This window comes from Camelus ferus, chromosome 3, assembly GCF_009834535.1.
Source record: "Camelus ferus isolate YT-003-E chromosome 3, BCGSAC_Cfer_1.0, whole genome shotgun sequence".
Lineage (NCBI taxonomy): Eukaryota > Metazoa > Chordata > Mammalia > Artiodactyla > Camelidae > Camelus > Camelus ferus.
The window spans coordinates 97,929,414-97,949,532 of NC_045698.1; the positions used below are offsets into that span (position 1 = coordinate 97,929,414).

General features: G+C 36.1%; 1 protein-coding gene across 1 annotated transcript in view; it reads right to left on the reverse strand.

Moving 5' to 3' along the window:
• PFDN1 (prefoldin subunit 1) overlaps positions 1 to 20,119 on the reverse strand; it is a 65,403-nt gene that overhangs the window by 15,195 nt on the left and 30,089 nt on the right. The window contains exon 3 of the mRNA XM_014553061.2: positions 18,388 to 18,472. Within this exon, the coding sequence (XP_014408547.2) occupies positions 18,388 to 18,472 (85 nt within the window). The remainder of the gene's footprint in view (positions 1 to 18,387; positions 18,473 to 20,119) is intronic.

Sequence of the window (20,119 nt, forward strand, 5' to 3'; positions counted from 1 at the left end):
TCTCATCTCATAGCTTTAAACCTTATTATGACTCCCAAATTTATATCTCCAACCCAGACCTCCCCTGAACTCCAGATTTATACATCCAATTGCTTAAAAAAACATATCCTCATGGATGTCAAACCTAAACTTAACATGTCTAAAACAAGCACAATTGATTTAGTCACCCCACCCCCTCCCAGTCTCCTCCATCTCAGTGAATGGCATGTCATCCAATTGCTCAATTTAAAAACTAGACACACACACACACAAATACAGAAGCTATCCTAGATTCTTCTCTTTTCCTCAAACCCCGTATCTCCAATCCATCTATCAGTCTTAACTTACTTCTAAATGTATCCCTAAACTATCCTCTTCTTTCTATCCAGCTCCAGTGCTACCAGTCCAAGCCTAAATGTTTGTCATAAATATTTTAACATGTAAATCAGGTTACTTTCTGCTCAAAATCCTTTAATGTCTTCCCATGGCATTTAAAATACAATAAAAAAAAAAAAAACAACCTCTTAACCCGGGCAATAAGGCCATACATGACCCGGTCCCTGCCAACCAGAGTTAGAACAGAGTTTCCTACAGAATACCCAGTGAGTCATGAATGGGTGGGTAATAGATGTGTCCAGCATTATTGATTCTTTTAGTCCCTAGAGTGTCTGGGTAGCTTAGCACAGCCAAAGCCCCCCAGAGCAGTTACCTCCACCTTGAACATCCTTTGTCCACTTACTCCAGTGAATCATGCAAATACTATTCTCTGGGTGCTATGATGTAAAAAGTGTTGGGAAGCACTGGGTTAGAAAATACAAGTGTGAATGGTTGAGGAACCTACTGAAAAGCCATTGCAGTTATCTCAGAAAGAGATGAAAGTATCTTAGTGGTGGCAATGGAAATGGAGAAAGAGATTTAGGAAATATTCAGGAGAAGAGCCAACAAGAGGACTTCCAACAACTACTTCACCATAATCTTAATTATTTATCAGAAGTTGGGGTAGGGGTGGTCAAGAATAACACCCAAGAGGACCAAGGGAAGATAGTAAGTTCAGTCTGAGACAATGAATTTAAGGTACCTGTGAGACATCCAAGAGAGATGTGAGAAGAAAACTAAATTGGGCCTGAAGTTCATAGAAGAAGTCTGGGCTACAGATACAATTTTGCATACAGGTAGTACTTGAAACCATGAGAATGGCTGAAATTCCTAGAGGAAGAACAAAGCATAAGAGGACTTCGCCGCTAGAAAAGTCAATATTTAGTAAGATTGGAAGGAAAAAGAGGAACCAGCAAGTAACACTAAAAGGAGGGACACTGTATCATAGAAACCAAGAGCAGAGCAGTTCAGGAAAAAGGGTGAGATTACTAGAAATCACTAGATGTGTCCAAGTAGGAACTGTGATGACAACACGTCAGAAATGGTTGAGGGCAGGGGAGAGGAGTGCTCCATCATGTGCCCTCTAGGATAACCCTTTTCTAACCCTTCCAACTTAAAAAAGTCTACAGCTCTTTGAGACCTGATCATAAAACTCCATGAAGGAAAACTACCCGATATTTTGTCACAGATGAGCCCTAAGAGTATCCAAACTGTAGTGTCAGGACCAATAATTTTACCTCCTATCTTCAAAGAAGACACTGGGGCCTTGTACCCATCCAATACAAGGGTTGTAGAAGCACCAGTATTATTAAACCTAAGGAAATTATTAGAAGGCCTAAAATCCTATATTCAGGAAATAAAGGAGCAAGGAGAATGTCCTTCAGAGACCACACAATATCATAGCTGAGAATTTTGTGTAGTATATATGTACCAACAGTATACTAAACATGCCAAGTATTTGTCTGATTCAGGACCTGAGTAAAAGACATCAGGAAAAGGATGCACAAAGACCACTAGCAACATCACAACCCTCAGGTCTTTGATTCCTTTCTGAAATAAAACAACAACAACAACAAAAACTCCAAAACCCAAAAATTAAAAATTACAGCCCACACAGAACACTTCTCTAAGTTTCATATGTGAGAAATACACGTATACAACACAAAATAAATAAATCTCATGAAAACAAATTTTATAAAAGTAATACATTTCCTAATATACATTGTTCTTCCTCTGCTTCTCCAGGATCAGAAAGCCAAGTATTCATCTATAAGGACTATTAAAACTCTACCAGTCCTCTAAATTAGCAAATAAAACAAGTTTTACTGTTTCAGTTTGTCTTTAGTTTGCTCTAATCTTACAAGAAGAGCAAGAGGATCAAATCAACAGTGTTTTTACTATGGAGTTTGGCCTGTAGGCATGGTAAAGGGGTAGGTGAATAAGGGTGTGACTTCTGAGAGAGGAAGTAAGGGCAACACCTTGCATTCTTAGAAGTGGAGGTGTAACTGACTCAACTGCGGTGGCAACACTAACATGAAGGTATGTATAGGCAAAAGCCTCAAGTCAGTCCAATCCTACTCTGCTCCAAGCAACTCAAGAATTTCTATTTTCTTACAACTCAACAACAACAAAATATACAGCCATATTAAAAAATGAGCAAAGGACCCTCAAAGAGACATTTCTCCAAAGAAGATATATTAAATGGCCAATAAGCACAGAAAAAGATGTTCAACATTATTATCACTGGGGAAATGCAAATAAAAACCACAGTGAGATATTAATTTACACCCACTAAATGGCTATAATCAAAAATGGAAAATAAATGTTAGTAAAGACATGGAGAAATTAGAACCCTCATATATTGATGATGGGAAATGTAAAATGATGCAGCTGCTATGGAAAAGTTTGTCAGTTAGTAAGGAAATTAAAAAGATAAAATTACCATATGACCCAGCAATTCTACTCCTAGGTATATACCCAACCAAGAGAAATGAAAACAGATGTTCCAAGGAAAACTTGTGAATGTTGATAGCTTTACTCATAATAGTACACAAGGAGAAGCAACCCAAATGTCCATCAACTGATGAGCAGATAAACAAAATGTGGTATATCCACACAATGGAATATTATTCAGACATAAAAAGAAATGAAGTACTGATACATGCTACAACAAAAGTGAACCCTGAAAACATTAAGCTAAGTGAAAGAAGCCAAGCACACACAAAAACCATATACTGTAGGACCTATTTATAGGAACATCCAGAACAGGCGAATCTATACAGACAGAAAACAGATCAATGACTGCCAGGTGCTGGGAGAAGGGGAAATGGGAAGTGACTGCTTAATGGGTAAGGGGTTTCTTTTGGTGGTGGTGAAATATTCTAGATTAGACAGTAATGATGGTTGTGCTTAAAAACAGGCATGGCAAGGCAAGTTCCTAATGAATTATTTTCACAGCAAATTAGTCTTTACTCCACCCAAAGACTGAGAGTAACACACACAAACCAGTCAGGGTAAAATAAACTGACGTATTAATTTCTGAAAATGAACTTTAACGTTATCAGCAGAGGCATTAACATCTAGATTAATGAGTTAACAAGGTACCCCGGGAGAGCCAATGGACAAACAAGGGCAAGGAAACTTCTATGTGACCACATTACTACTTTCCAATCGAGTGACATATTTATACAACTAAAAAAATAGAGATATGGCAACCGGAAACCCATAAAAGGACCTGGAGACAGTGAAAACAGCTAAGAGCTCAAAGCCACTAAAAGCACAGATGCATGACTCATCGGCACCTCTTCTGCTGATCTGTGTAGGTCATCAGAGGGCAGAACTGGAGAGCTACAAACACACTATACTATCAAAGGGCTACTTATGAAACTTTCAGAAAACTTTGCCTTTCTTTTCATTAAGAAAGAGAAAAAAATTAACAATAAAAATAAATAAAAGCCAATCTCCAAAAAAGAAAAAAAAGAAAGAAAGAGAAAAAGAGAACACAGTTATACATGTCAGAATCACCTAGAAATCACTGTACTCTTAGCTAAACCTCTAGGTCAGACAAGCAACCCAGGGTCCTTGCTCTCCTCACTCTTGAGTGCTCTGAGGGGCACTGAGAAGTCAGGTCACATTACCCAGTGACACTTCTCCATCCAGGATCATACAGGGGCTCATATCATGATTAAATCACTCTACAGACCAGACGTCACAGCTGCCACTTGTCCCAACTCCACACCCACCCAAGTTACCATGGAACTGGTACAAACAGAAGGGAGTTTAATGTGCTATTAGCTCTGATCTAAGTAGCTGACATAACACCAATTAAATTTATAATGACACTGGAGTAATAAAAGAGCACTTAGCACACTTCTCTTTACAAACATGATTCAAGGGGTGGTTTTCATTTTGCCCTTTCTTCAATTTCCAGATGCTAGGCCATTTAGAAGTCACTTAAAACCTCTCTACTCAAAGAGCTGGTGTTTAGGGAGTTCCTCATTTTATAAGAAATGGATCACTAATATTAGTAGGCCTAGCTACTGGCAGTACCCACGGCATAAGAAACCCCATTTCTTTCAGAGTAAAAATGAATGATATAGTGGTGAGAATCTAGAATCCTGGGTTCCCATTTCGATCTCCCTCTCTTTCTGACAGATTCTGGTTCTGACTCTGTGAAGGACATGTGATCTCCCTTTTCAAAATACGGGCAGAGGCCACCAAGTTTATGAGATGGTCTTATTACAGAATCCATGTCTATCAGGAAGTAAGAGCAGCAGATATCACTAACCTCCTGGCACTTGCATCCTTGAGCCCACTGACCAGCCCTAACAATGTCTATGTTTATGCTACACATGGAAGGAGTCACTAGGCCCTTTGGCCACATTTACATGGTTTATACTGAGGCTATCAACAATGGGTTCTTTGAATAAAATACTGAAAGTTTTATGTTCTTATGGAATACAGCAAATAAACTGAGTAAACTACAGATATCTGTTAGTGTGGGTAGAGCTCAAAAAAAAGACAAGTTATTGAAAGATATGAACAATATGACATCATTTGTTGAATATAAGATGTTATGAAACATGGAATGAAATGATATACCTAATACCTGATAGTAGTTGCTTCTGGTGAATGGGAATGAGACAGAGGTGAAGCCAAGAGGGAAGTTACAAAGGAGACTTCAACTTCATTGGTATGGTTTTATTTTTATAAAAAATAAGCAAACATAAATAAATATTCCAAAATTTTAACATTTGTTAATTCCAAGTGGTGAGTACACCGATGTTTGTTAAAATAGCTTCATACATTTTGTATCGTTTTTTCCCAATTAAAAAAAAACCTTTGTAAGTTGATGGTAATACATTCAACCAGTAAACAGCTACTGAGCATCCATCATATGCAAATAACAAAATCCTGCATTTACCAAGTATTTACAGTGTGGCAGGAATAGTATCAAGTGATTTACATGTATGTCATCAGGTAGGTACTTTTTGTAATAAGGGAGAAATGCTTATTCTGTTTACCTCCAGTTTTCATCAGCTATTAGTCTTGGCCTCCTCAATCTACTCTTAGGAAGACTAGTGGCTTTTCTGATTGGTGTGTTTGGAAAAAGGAACTATGGCTCAGCCCCTTTTGCTCTGCCAGGATCTGCCTGCTTGCAGAAGGTACACATTTTCCTCTTAAGTTTGACAGGCTCTGCCTGCCTCTGCAGAGAGAGATCTGTGGTTGTCCCATACTTCCAGAGATTTGCTGGGTAAGTTCACCTAATTTGTATGTTTAATTCTGGATCAGTATTAGAAATCATTATTATTGCTGCACACCTAAGCCACATCCTTCAACCTAACCTTTATCAGTAATTAAGGTAAAGCATACATTCAAAAATTTTTATCAATTTGCCTGACTTTCGGTTGATTCCACACCTACGTTGGAGATAAAGGGAAGTTATTTATGGTCCCTATCCATAAACCCTGTTGTTGCTGCTGCTTTACAGAAGAGTATTATTTAGGTCTAGAGACACTAATTAATTTACCCAAGGTGGTAGTAAGTGGCAGAGTCAGATTCATACTCAATTGATTCCAGAGTTCATGTTCTTAATAATTATGCCAAGTCATTACACAATATACATCAGAGCAAAGAAAAGCAGTACCAATTACTTGTTAAGAATCATTAAGATGAACTCAAAACATATTCTAAAGGCTGAAGCTTTTCTTAGTATATAGAGAAAGACGGTAGGAACGTGCACATTTGTATGTGCATGTGTGTAAGTGTATATAGGGAACAGTGAACATGTTAGTTATTATAAAATCCTTTTAGGGAATTTTAACCTTCAAAACTAGTTCAAAAATAGTAGGCATGTCTGCTTTCACCCATGTAAGTACCCACCTCCCTCAAATTTTACTCAGGATATACAGATACATGTCAGGGTTTCTAATCTCCTATGCTTTAAATGAACTGTGTTGAAACATTCCTTGTAGTGTGGGCCCACAGATAGTGTACTCAGCTCTGAGATTAGCTTGATATCAGCCTCTACCTCCACCAATCCCTCCCCTGCTTCCCTCAGGATGCCAGGCTTGCACAGCTCCAGGGTCAGTGCTGGTAAGGAAAAGCCACAAAGCATTTGAAACTCAGGTCTAACTGAGCTTGACAGCCTCTGCTTCCAACACAAAACCAAGGCCCTGGACAGGAGGGCCCTAAGCATGGAGGGAACTGGTCCTACCCCTTCAGCTTGGACCCTTCACAGCATAGGCTTGCCCGTGTGGGTGTTCCCTCAGTTCTCTGGACTCACACTACACGCTGTCCACACCTCTGTAATGAGCTTTTACATCCTGTTGCAGTGCCTTTGGCTCAGTCTATGAACCTTGTTTATCCCTCCCACAGCTACCTTTTCTCCTTAGTTGACCTAATCCAATTCTATGACTTTAAATGCCACCTATAAACCGACAATTTATAGACAATTCTCAATTTTATTTCACTAGCCTAGAGTTCCAGATTCATATTTCCAACTATCTATTCAACATCTCAACTTGGGTATCTAATTGTATCTCAAAGGTTAACAAGGCCCAAACCAAACTTACAATTTGCTTTACAAAATACTTTTGAAACTTGAAAACTGACTAGGAGACACTGATCTATGAATTATCAATAGTGCATATGTTCCCATAAACATGTGAAATCTCTGTGGAGTCCATTACACATGGAATGCTGTGTGGAAACCATACTGAATGAACAGCACTGCACTGGGAATAACTACTTGCCCAGAATAAAGTGAGTAAAACAAAGCTGATCTCATTCATTTTATCCTTAGCTCCTTTCCCTTAGGCCTTTCCAGCCTCATTTCTCACTCTAACCCTCCATTCCACCACTCTACTTTCAGACTTTTGTCCACGCTATTTCTTTTATTTGAAATGCTCTCTCCTCTGCCCCAAACATAAGTAGCAAAATTCTAACTAATCTTCAAGGCCCAAATGAAATGCCTCCTATCTCATGAACCCATTCCTGATTTCTCCAACAGGTGAACGAGTGACATATTTGGGAGGAAGGAGGTATGATTCCTTTGTAACAGGTCCAAAAATCTGAGTCCTTTCTTTCATCCCTACACCCAATTGTCTTGCCTCCACCTTTGAATATATCTGGATTCTGACCACTTCACTTCCACTGTCACCAACCTGATCCAAGTCCAGATATAATGCTACAGACTCCTAAAGGTCTTGCTTCCACCCCTGCCCTCCAATCTATCCTCAACACAGCAGCCAGACTGGTCCTTTCAAAATGTAAATCAGATCATGTCATTCTTCTTATTCAAAACCCTCCCCAAACCCCCAACTTCAGAGCATAATCCAAGACCCCTAATCCTAAAGTCCTTAATACCCTATATAATCTATTCACTGATACCTTCTGATTTCATTGCCTACTATTCATGCTGACTCAGCACCAGCTGAACTGGCCTCCTTGCTGTTCTCCCAGCTCATCAATTATGCTCTCACCTCTGAGAGGTGTTTTTTTTTTTTTTTCCCCACTTCTGAGTTTTTATACTTCCTGTTTCCACTTCTTGGAACCCTTTTCTTCCAGTTGTATACATAGCTTGCTCCCTCATTCCCTTCAGGCCTCTCTGCTCAAATACCACTTTATCAGAGAAACTTTCCCTGTCAACACTATATAAAACAGCTTATATACTCCCACCGTTCTCTGTCTCTTTACCCTGTGTTTTCTTTTTAGCATGTATCAACTATATTGTTTATTATCATTTTCCCTCCGCTCCAATTCTCCAGAATATAAGCTCCATCAGGGCCTTTGCTAATTATATCTTCTTTGCCTAAAAAAGTGCATGGCACATGGTAAGTACAATAGACTGCAGGTTCCTTAATGTATAAGACTGAAAGAACAAAAAGCCTCCATGATTACTCATTATCCCCAAAGTACACTGTATAATCCCCAAAGTACACTCCATAATCAAGATACCCAGCAAACATGCTTTTTTAAAAAATATACATACACTTCTTCTGGCCTACCTAACAGTTACTACTGGCCAAAGCCTTATGTCTTGAATCTTAGAACTGTTAGTCCTCCCAAAGGAAGGAAAAGGAAAAATCAGTTGTAAGTGGAAAATTCAGCCTCTGATACTGAAAGCATCAATGCTTAAAAATTAAGGCAATTGATATTTACAATTCAGTTCAAAACCTGATTCATTTTAAGGCTTCAACTATAGTACCAGAAGCTCCTTCTTCCTCTTATGTTTTCCATTACCACCTCTCATACCTTCTCTAAACAGAGAAGATGACAGACAGAGTCTGCTTTAATGAAAGCTTTGAATTTGAACCCCAAAGTCCAGGCTCTGAGCATAAAGTGATGTTTTTCTTTACAGCTTTCTAGAGCTGATTAAACTCAACCACAAATGACATTTGTCTTGAGATACTTGTAAAGACTTAAAGTGCTGCTATATGTCATTCCACATGTATCACAAGACTTCACCATCTATACAGCATAAGTAGTGATGAAGACTGTGTTCTAAATTATGTATGTGAGACCCTTTAGTTCAGTTAAAATGATTATATATCTCATTAAATTAGGGAGTAAGGTAAGTTGGTGACTTAAGAAATGCCTAAAAGTAAGAAAGGCCTGAAAGTAATAAGCATTCAAAGCCTACATTGTCTAATACTAAATAGATTTTTTTATTCTCACAGTAACTCCCCCATTTCTAACCACCATCTTCTCTATCTCACCCTCTCTCAAAGGCTAACTGCATATTTCCACTGTCAAAAGCCACACGAAGGATGAGCAAAAGACCACAATTCGCCTGGTTAATCTCTAGTACAACTACTGATCAAATCATGCTCTTTGAGCCCCCAGCTCTGGCTCTCCACTCTAAGTGGATGTGGGTACATGAGCCCTATGGGGTTTGGGAAAAGAGAGAGCTCAAACAATGTTTTTGTCAGCACTTTAAACAAAAAATCCATTCAATGAGAATGGTACCATGTTCCTTTTGCCCTTTCTCCTTAGGAACTAAATTAAATAGATTGCAGACAGTGGCAAAAGTTGGCCCTAGAACAGCCTCCCCCTTATTTGTTATTTTTAGCAATTTAGTCCGACAACGCCTGACAACTAAACATGCCTAGAATAGCTAAAGGGAGGGGGATTATCAGATACTACCAGCAAAAAAACACTAGTCATCACTTCCTCCAACCCTAAGAAAGAATCATTTTCCATGTCTTTATAGCATCACACAGAGTTTGAGCTTTTAGAGTCTCATATGAAAACAGAGCACATATAAAACATCAGTGGAAACTGATAATGCTTCCTGACCTGGAGTATTGTTCCACCCTCATGTGTTTTCTTAAAAACAAAAGCAGAATAAAATGAACTAAATTGTTTTACACAAAAGTTAAGAGTACAATGAATCTGTGCCCATTTTGGAAAAATTCCCTCACAAGATAATTTGTGTACACAAAGAATGGCTTCGTGAATAGTGATGGAATTGAAATATTTTTATTATAATGGTGGCAGGTGAAAGATTTATTTGAAAGCAAGACAAAGTGAGGTTGGAGAAAATACTCTAGTCATTCGTAGCAAGACAGCATCTCTCATAGACACTATGCGTAAAAAGTCTTTGAAAAAGGAGTATAATGGTAAAACAAAAATGGTAAAGTCCTAAGTAGTATAACTATCTGCAGCAGCAGATTAATTAAAATTCACAAAAACACTTCATAAAATTTAGTGAGATACCACTTATAAAAATGTCCATGTACATTCAAAAAGTTTGATAATTTATCAACATCTTCTGAACACTTTTTGCCACTATTCTAAGTAGCATGTATTTTATAAGACAGTATAGGATAAAGCACAACAAATGATAAAATGATGTCTTCCTGGGTATGTTATTTTATGTGCATGGAGTTTATAAGCTATTACACAGCTCTATCCAACAGTTTCTCTAAAACAGGTGATGTCTAATAAACTACCTTTAAGCCATCACACACATATCTGTGATTTCAGTAATTTAAGCAACATATCAAATATATCAAAGGAGATGCTATCACCTCATATTACATTTTAGCTGGCAAAGGTGTAGGCAGACAACTAGTTTTAGCTGCCAAAATAGGATTTCAATTAACTTTTTAAATTAAGGTAATGATCTGAAAGGAAACTGGTTTTTTGTTTTGCCTCCTTCCATCTTTTAAGGGGGCATTTTTGCTCCTAAAGCGGCAATTTAGAAGAAGACCAAGGTTGTAATGATAAACTTAATAGACATGACTCTAGATATTTTCTAATCTAACAGAGAGGACACTGAGGTTTAGAGCACAGCAAGGGCCAGAATCCAGAACTCCTAATACAAGGTACTTAAATTATGAATTTAGGATAATGAATGCTCTGCTATAAATCTGGTAGACTTGGAGATCTCTATTTATAGTTCGAATATCACTTGGAATCTTGTTCTTTTGAGCTGACATACACGGTGTGATCATTAATACAGGTGTGGCCAACAGCTCATTTCCTCTGGCCAGTATCTGTTACTTCAGGTTAGAGGACACTTGCAACATAAAGACTGGTCAGAGTAAGAATCTAGGGTAAAGAAAAGTATACTGATTAACTTCACCTTACCATCTGGTTACAAGAGCAGAGGCATGCAATAACATGAAAGAAAACTCAAACTCTTCAAAAGAAATAATTCACTAAGCAGCCTAAAAGTGACTGGAGAAACTCTCAGGCATGGGAGGGTGGTGGCTAAGGACACAAACAGAAAAGTAGAGACTATATAAAGTACACAGCAGTGAAGGCTGAGGTCAACAACTTCCTGTAGCATTCAAATGGATAGTCTGGTGTGGTTATAGACAAGTGTTCACAAGAGGGGAATCAGGGCATCCTAGAAATGCATCCTCGAAGAAAACAGCTGAATCAAGATGCAAAAAGCTGAATTTTGGACTAACTGGAATGCAAATCCTTTTTTAAATCTTAATCATAAAATGAAGACACACAAGCAGTGAGCAGATTGTATCAAAGGAGTGTGTCTGTAAAATACCTGTAACATGTATTTCACAGACAAATTAGTTAATTAAAAGGGCAAATCTATTTGAACTGTTTATATCTAAGTTCTCACCAGACCTAAAATATTTCCACTGAGGAAATGAAATATATCATATAGTTCACATTTGGGCAAATATTAGCAATTGGATCATAACACATATACACTGACCAAGACATTGATAATATTGATAACAGCCAATAAAGAATACTCAACCAGAAAAAGAGCATATATGGGCTTTTTCAGACTCATGCCTATTCTTTTCTGAAAGCCACAGAGAAGGATCACACAGCTACAATAAGCCCTAAAACACCAGAACATAAAGAATATACATAGTTCACTATAACTCTAGCCTTCCAACCATCGGGCTCTTTCAGACTTAAGTATTAAATAACAAGAACTATTTTGAAACAAACATCATTTTTACAAATGTTGAGAATGCCAAAGAATTCTATAAAGAGTATTCACATCTGAAATCCCAATGTAAGGAACAATAAAAGAAACTTCACCCAACACGCCTCAAGTCAAAACAACATAGAAAAAAAGAATAATGCACTAAACTTGCAATTATTTTTTTTTAAATCTTCTTAAAGACACTCAGAAGTGCCTAGTTATCCAGCTGCTGCTGAAGGTGGGAAATCATCAAGCTAATTTTTAGAGTAGAGAGATTTTATACTTCTCTGCAGGATGCAAACTATCCTGAATTGGAATGGGAGATGTCTCTGAAAAATAGTTCCCCTCAGCAAGAAGCTAAGAGATAAACTATGAAGACACTCTATGAGAATATCTTGACTTTTTAAGGGTAAAAGTTAACTGTTTGGAAAGATAAATTATTGTGATATAACCATACAATGAAATACGATATAGCAATGAAAATGAGTAAGTCACAATCTCAAGTAACGACATGGATGTACTTCACAAACATAATGTTGAGGAAAAGAAGCAAAGTAAAAAATATGGAGACAGATTTTGTTCATATAAAGTTGAAAAACTGTTTTGAAGGATACATACATAGGTAAAGTACAATTGTATTTTTTTTTAAATGAAATACTTATCCCCAAAGTTAGGATTACCTGGGATTGAGAAGCAGGCAAGAATATGAGGGAAAAACGAAGTGGGGGGCTGTGTTCTGGTATCCTGCCATTATTTTATTCCTTGACCTAGATGATTGTTACAGGTGAATGTTTTATAATTATTGATTAAACTATATGTATTTTATTATATATTTCTGTAAATCCTATTATTTCACTACAAAACAAATGACTAATTTTTTAAATGGAGTCTACTTTGAGTTATATACAAGCAGATGAACACGGGTGTAATTCTTGTTTAATATATAAAAATCATTCTGTCACTGGCTTTGCTCTCACTTCTCCATTGAAAACACTGATAAGAATCAGTGCCTATCATATACTGTCAACTTGACATCACCTCCAAAGAGGGGGTGGTCCCATCAAATGCACAAAGGTACCAGACCAAAAGTGAAATATTTGGGGCAAAAACTGGACTTCCATCCAAGTGCCTACCAGTCACCACCCATGCTATGGAAAAAATGATCCTCAACAGGCAGAGTAAAATCTCCTCAATCATGGGAACTCCTCCAAAACATGTTCTCATCACAGTCTCAGAACTCAGCCAACTATAGTGTCACAGGCACCTCCTATTCACTTCTCTTGCCACTAGTCTTTCTACTTGTTTCAGGAAGTACTGTCTAACCAAAATAGCCACTTTTGTGGAAGAGTCAGGACTTTTACAGTTTCTTAGATTTTACTTATAGCATGGGCTAGAGAGCTATTTCACAACCCTGGGACTGTAACATTCTGCGTCAGAAGTGGCATTATGCAGGCCAGAATGTCCTGGTTTCCTATTCTTATTTTTATTGTGTCACTGCTGAGCTAACCAGGGTGGTGGAAGGGGTAGTAAACACGTCAGAGGTAGAGGGGAAGGAAAATGGTCAACCAGGATATGCATGTGCCTAAAATATAATAGGGACTTTAGACTGAAGACGGATGAGCCTGAAGTAGTAACTGTTCAAGAGAGAACATAAAAGTGGTCAAAATATGTTCAAATACAACACTAAAAGTTTACAGTTATCTCAAGGATTCCAAATAGTTCACATTCATAAGGCAAAAAAGGTCAGAAATTGAGTTCCAGCTCATCTGAATGATGAATCAAAGATTTTGCAACTACAAAAGAAGTTCACAAGTAATTATTTTTTTTCTACCTCCAAAAAGGTCAGCAAAAATATAGGATATATTTTTACTCTTTAGAAGATACTTATATCTCTTTACTCTATAAGGTTTTAACTCAACTTTAACTAAAACTGAGTTTTCTCAAAAAAAATTACACTTTTTGTAGCAATGCTGTATATTTCAAAAAAAAAATTATTTTTACAAAGACAAAGGCTCAGTCATAATTCCAAATACCAATAAAACTGTCATTTCTAAAAATTATGCTTTTATTCTTTTCTACTAACAATATATAGTGTATTATGTATTATACACTCAGCCATCTTCTTTATTTGTTATCAGTATTTTTAAAAAATAGAGAATTTCCTCAGTGACATAAGTAACATAACACGGTTACTCTATCATACTAAAGACATTATTTTATATTTTCTCTTGATTTGAATAGGATCAGCATCATTGTTCTACTAATTACCATTGAGATGAAATGACATTCCCTCAGAATCAGATCAATCATCTTTAGAAAGGAAAAATAAAAATCCACATAACATGAACACATTGTTTGGAAATGTGAGTCTTTTATGAAAACACTTCCTAATCAACATTGTGAGTCTGTTATGAAAACACTTCCTAATCAACCCCAGTAAAGTAGTTATAGTCTGAGGAATCCAACATAGGGGTATTAAAATGTAAATTTGGAATTTTAAGAAGATAAAGCCAGTAAGACAATCTTCCCAAGGTTAACAACAGTACAAGTCTTCACCCTTATAGGAAGCAATGTAACACTCTCTCAAGAGGACATGAGGGCAGGATTATCATACCCTGACCTCTGCTCCAAAAGAGGAAAAGGCCAGTAGGTGAGATACCAGGTGGGCTGACAATGTAGGTACAGCACACTAGAGTTACCAAAAGCTAAATATATTCCAGGTAAGCTTTGCACTCATAAATAAAGACTGGGGGAAAAAATCTGGAGAGAGCAAACATAAAGAAACAATAAGAATAGAGGTGGATAAAAGGGAGCCTAGAAAATACTAACGAAGATGGTCTCTCAGATCAGAGAACCTGAATTAGACCAGCACCCATGTTATGTCATGGAAATGGTTTATCCATAGTGTCATTTATAAAGACTGTTGATGGGGGTGAAGAGGCATACACAGTGGGGTCAAGTTAACAGCTTTAGTCAGAAACTGGACCTATGGAACCAAAGCAAACACAACCTTACTTCTTCAGAGATGAAAATGTGCTAAATGGAATAGCCTCATCTTTGTCTTCAGAGTTAAGCATAAATTGTGCCTCTCCAATTTAACTGTAAGGTATCTGAGGGTAGAAATTAATAATGCTAATGATAATTAAACAGGATTAAGAGGAAACAGTCTAGACTGGCAAGAAATACTAAGGCCCAGAAAAAAAGACTATATTTGAAAGGCAGAGTCATAACTGGGAGATCCTGGGAAAAACGATTTAGAGCTCTGAATCTGCATCAAGCTTCCCAAGTAATAGGAAACCATATTTGTAATTACTTCAACTGATGATAATTTACAAGCCCAAATCCTCACAGTGTGTTACGAAATCAATAGAATCATTAGAGAGAACAAGGGGAAAGCACCCAATTTAACACTCAGGAATCAGGAAATGCTTCTCAGGAGAAGTAGTCCTAAACTAAGATTTTAAGTATTAACAGAGCTAGACACAACACTGTAAACTGACTATACTTCAGTAAATAAATAAATACATACATACACACACACACACACACATATAAAGAAACTACATAAATACTGCTACAATAGTATACAAATTTGATATTCAATTCGTGACTGAATTTGTGGATAACTAAAACATTTTTCTTTTTGAATTAAAAAATTTAAAAAATGAATGAATGAATAAACAAATAAATAAACTTTTAAAAAACAAAAACAACAACAACAAAAAAAAACCAGAGCTAGTAAGAGCAGGAGGAGGAAGTTCCCAGGAGGAGGGAACTACTTTTGCTAAGATCTAATAGAAACAAAGAAAACACAGCAAGTTCTAAAAACAGAATATTTCTGCGTGTCTAGAGCACACAGCATTTAAGAGAAGGAAGAGGATATGAGGGACATGAGAGAAACAAACAGGAGTCATTTCATAAAGAGCCCTAAAGGTATGTTAAAGAGCTTGAACAATGATGGGGTTTACACACAGACCAGATTAAACATTTTAGAAAGGTCATTCTAGCTGAAATATGTTAAATGGATTAGAAGAGAGAAAGCTGGAGATGGAAAAAAACCAGTAAAGATGCTACTGCAGATAGTGGGAGCAGCTGGTTTAAAGGTGGGGGGAAAATATTCCAGAGGGAAGTAACACTTAATAAAGAAACAGGGAAGAAGTAACATTCAGAGACAATACAAATCTTCCAGAATTGATGAAAGTCAATAATCCTCAAATTCAGGGAAACCAACTAATCTAAGCAGGATTAAGAAAAAAACAAAAAGACTAAATCCTCACCTAAACATATCCCAGAGAAACTACAGCATGAAAGACGAGAGAACATTAAAAGTAGCCACAGAGAAAAGACAAAGGAACAGCAATTAGACTGACAGGTAACTTCTCAACAGCAACAATGAAAGCCAGAAGTCAGTAGAATGCTATCTTTAAAAGAGCTGAGAAATTCCTAAACATATAAAGCAAAAAGAAACATATCCTCTCAACTATGCATCCAGTAACAGTGAGCATTTACAGGACCCAGACAGTAGTCTCTAAATACCACTGCCCACTAAACTGAAAGACTAACGAGAAATTGATAAATACCATCACAGAAGTAGTTTTGACACATCTCTCTCAACAATTAACTGAATAAGGAGGAAAAAAATCAGTGAGAAACACAGAAGATCTGAACACTACAATTAACAATGTATGTGTGCATATGCATACATTTCAGGCTGAAGTAAAATTATAAAGGCACGGCAGTGGAAAGTATAGGATTGTTTCAGGGAAGAGAAGAGTATGTGTAGCAGACGATACTATTAAAAATACAGGTTAGGGCAGTATTGGAAAGTATACTAAATGCAGAGCAGGCATCATGTGTTAACTGAATATTGAGGTAATAAGGAAACCAAAATAGTAGGAGAAATGGAAAACAAGAAACTGAATATAAACTACCTTCATGTTACTAAAGTGGAAAGATAAATTGTCAAGTGATGAAAAACAGTATATACAGCATAATTTCTCTTTATTTAAAAAACAGTGTGTATACGCATATATAAACATGTTCATAAAATAAAGTTTGGAATGATACACACCAAACATAAAGATGGCACTTGAAGGTACGCAGTGAAGAGGGGAAAGTCATATTTTCATTTAATCATTTTATTTTTTTGTTTGACTTTTTCTTTTTTATAGTATACTTACTTTGCTTTTGTAATATAAATATCATGTAAAATGAAAGATTAAAAACAAAAAAAGCAATATAACTTCCTACAGTAGAGGCTAGAGTTTAACTCAGCTAGTTTTTCGTAGCTGTTATTAGCATTTCAAATACCCACCAAGAGGTTAGCTAATCTACTTCTATTATCTGACAGATAACCAGGATACTCTTACCAGCATTTGAAAGACTCCATGAAAGGAAATATTTGGAAAATGAATTTCCTAACACTCATTAAAACTGAATAGCATGCTAAAATCATCATTAGTGGCAATTTTACCTTGATAATTTTTAAAATTATATAACTTAACACATTTTTTTACAATGTATCTGTAACGGAGATTATAAGACAAAAACAATTTCATCCCCATGTCCTATCTAATTTCCTTAGGGTAATCAGTGTTAATTTACTAATTTATATCATTATCAATGTTCATATACAGATCTTCGCTTTTGTTTGTTTTCATAAAACGATAATTATTTATACATTACTTTGCATCTTGCTACTTATATTCATCAGGACAATTTTAGATACATTTACCAACAGCTGCAAAAACACATTTCTTATTGTCTACATGACATGGTTTCAGAGTTTTTTAAGATATTTTTGTTTAGAAAACTCAGTCTAGAATAGTTAAGCTGGCAAAAATGATAAAATAGGACATAATAATCTGGTTACTACAAGATAACAGTTTTTTCTCTTTTTTTTGTTTATTTGCTTATTTGCTTTGTTTTACAATACATCTTTCTAGCTATAAATCCATTATCAAGTGTGTTTAAATTCTCATTGGTAGTCAACTAAAAATAAGCCTAAGTAACCTAAGACACTACATGCTTGCCCAGGCCATGCCAAGTCAGTGCCCCTGAGAAATCCCCAGGAGGCTACAGGGGGTGTCTGACCAATTCTGCAGAGGACTGAGTCAGATTCTGAACGACTGCCTCAAATAGCACTCAAAGAAATTAGATAAAGTGACCTATGAAGTCATTATATCCACCCCCATCTCAGGAAATCTTGGTCCCAAAGAAACAATAACCAGTTTTCTGTCCAGTCCAACTTTTACTATATACAGGATAGATCATTCACCATACCCCAAGAAGAATATTTCAACAATTTTAAAGAGTTTAATGTATAAAGAAATTATAAGAATAAACTCCAATTTTCCAAAGATGTACTAACTTACCCTTACCTATCATCATTTTTTCTAGCTAAAAAAAATCTGTGTTTCTCACTGGAGCACCATCCTTCAGATAGTTAGTTAGTTAGTTACAGCTCAGATAGTTAATAGTCATAGCTCCAACATAATTAGAAAAAATGAAAACACTGTGACATGACTTTGGCAGGCACACATTTTCGTTTAATATGACACAATAAGATAATTACTTTTTATCTAAAAGTTGACCACTACTATCAATATTCACTCAAAACTTACTTCCAATTCTTTAATTTTTTCTTCTGCTATTTTCTGTTTCTCCAGCAGCTGACTGTGAATTGCTTCCTTGGACTGAAGAATAAACCTACAAAACATGAAAAAATTGAAGATTAAGCCACATAATCACTATATTCATCAAAACCAACAGCTACATGCCACAAATATTAAACTAAGAAAACAAAAAGGATGACCTCCCAGTTCAGAACAAATAAAATGCGTTATTACATTAAATAAGACAAACTCAGGAAACTACCACAGGTTTAAGCCTTCTTGGCTAAGAAGGAATAAAAACTTAAAAGTAAATTCTGCCTTCTTTTCTAAGAAGGGAATCCAAGTAGATTTGTTGACAAAAGGAAAAGGAAAAAAAAAAAAAAAACATAAAGGGATAAAAATCTATTATAGGCTAAGAGAAAAGTTAACAAAAATTCCCCAAAACTTTAATTTTTCAGTATCTACATCAACTTATATCTAGATATTTTTCAAACAATATTTGTAAATTACAGCTCCCCCTCCAATCTTTTAATTTTTTTCTTTTTGTAACAGCAGTAACTCATGACCTTTTAAAGTCACAATCAAGTACTGTGCTGGATCAATGCATTAGTGTTTATATGATTTCCTCACACAAAAAGCACTGTATAAAGCCCAGTATCTTTTATTATTATTTCCAGAGTGTATAATACCTCTTAAAAGCTCAAAATGCACAAGTGGAAGTTTTCAACTTTTCCATTTTACATTCAGGCACGTTATTTACAGATGATAAGGGTGTGACTATGGGGAAGCTTTCAAAATTAACACTGAATCTGTTTTGTGACTTTATGTTCATAATTCTTGCTGTACAGAAAGGAAGAGCAAACTATTTTATAGCCTAAAGCAAGTGATCTGAAATATTTCTCTTCCACTGGAAGCAAGGGAAAACCTCAATTACTCAAATCTCTTTCAAGATTGTCCACCTGGGCAATAATAGTTTTCAATTAAAAATTACAATTAATTAAGCAGACTGTTTCCTCTCTTTGCACATAACTTAAAGGTTTAGCCAGAAACTAAACACCATTTCTTAACAAAAAGCCAAACAAGAAAACCTATCAAGGTAGCAATACAGAGTTTCCTCTACCAACCTCACAAAAACAACACTGTGTCTAGGTAGGTTCCTACCAAAAGAGTCTGCTATTATAGCTATAAAACAAGTAAAAGCAAAACAAACAGGGCAACTCTAACTTTGCCCAGACACCTAGGAAGAAACTTGTTTTTTCTCTCCTCTTCATGAATACACCTTGGCATACATGTAATACAGTCGGGTGAACTTCTCTTACCACTCCACAATTAAGCATGTGTCCTGATGTGGAAAGTCTAGATAATTTAACTGATGATCCTGGTCTTTAGTAGTAACCTGATCCTTTGTAAAAATCTTATTCATACATTTACTGCAAAGACAGACCATATTATTGCAAAACAAGGATTACTACATAACCCTTTGGTCCAAAATATTCTTATTTTTAGTCCAAGAGACAGATGCTATTTCTGATTTAAGACTACAGTTTACAGACTATTTTTCTCAAAACTAATTATTTAGTGTAGTATTTTGAGAAGAGTTGTTTTGAACTGTAATAATTCTCAGTGACACCATATAAAAAGTATTAAAAATCCAAGCTGAAGAGTCACCAAATTATCTCAATACATGCAGAATTTTACTAACAATGTGTTTTGGCCACGGGAAATAATTTTCAGAGTAAAA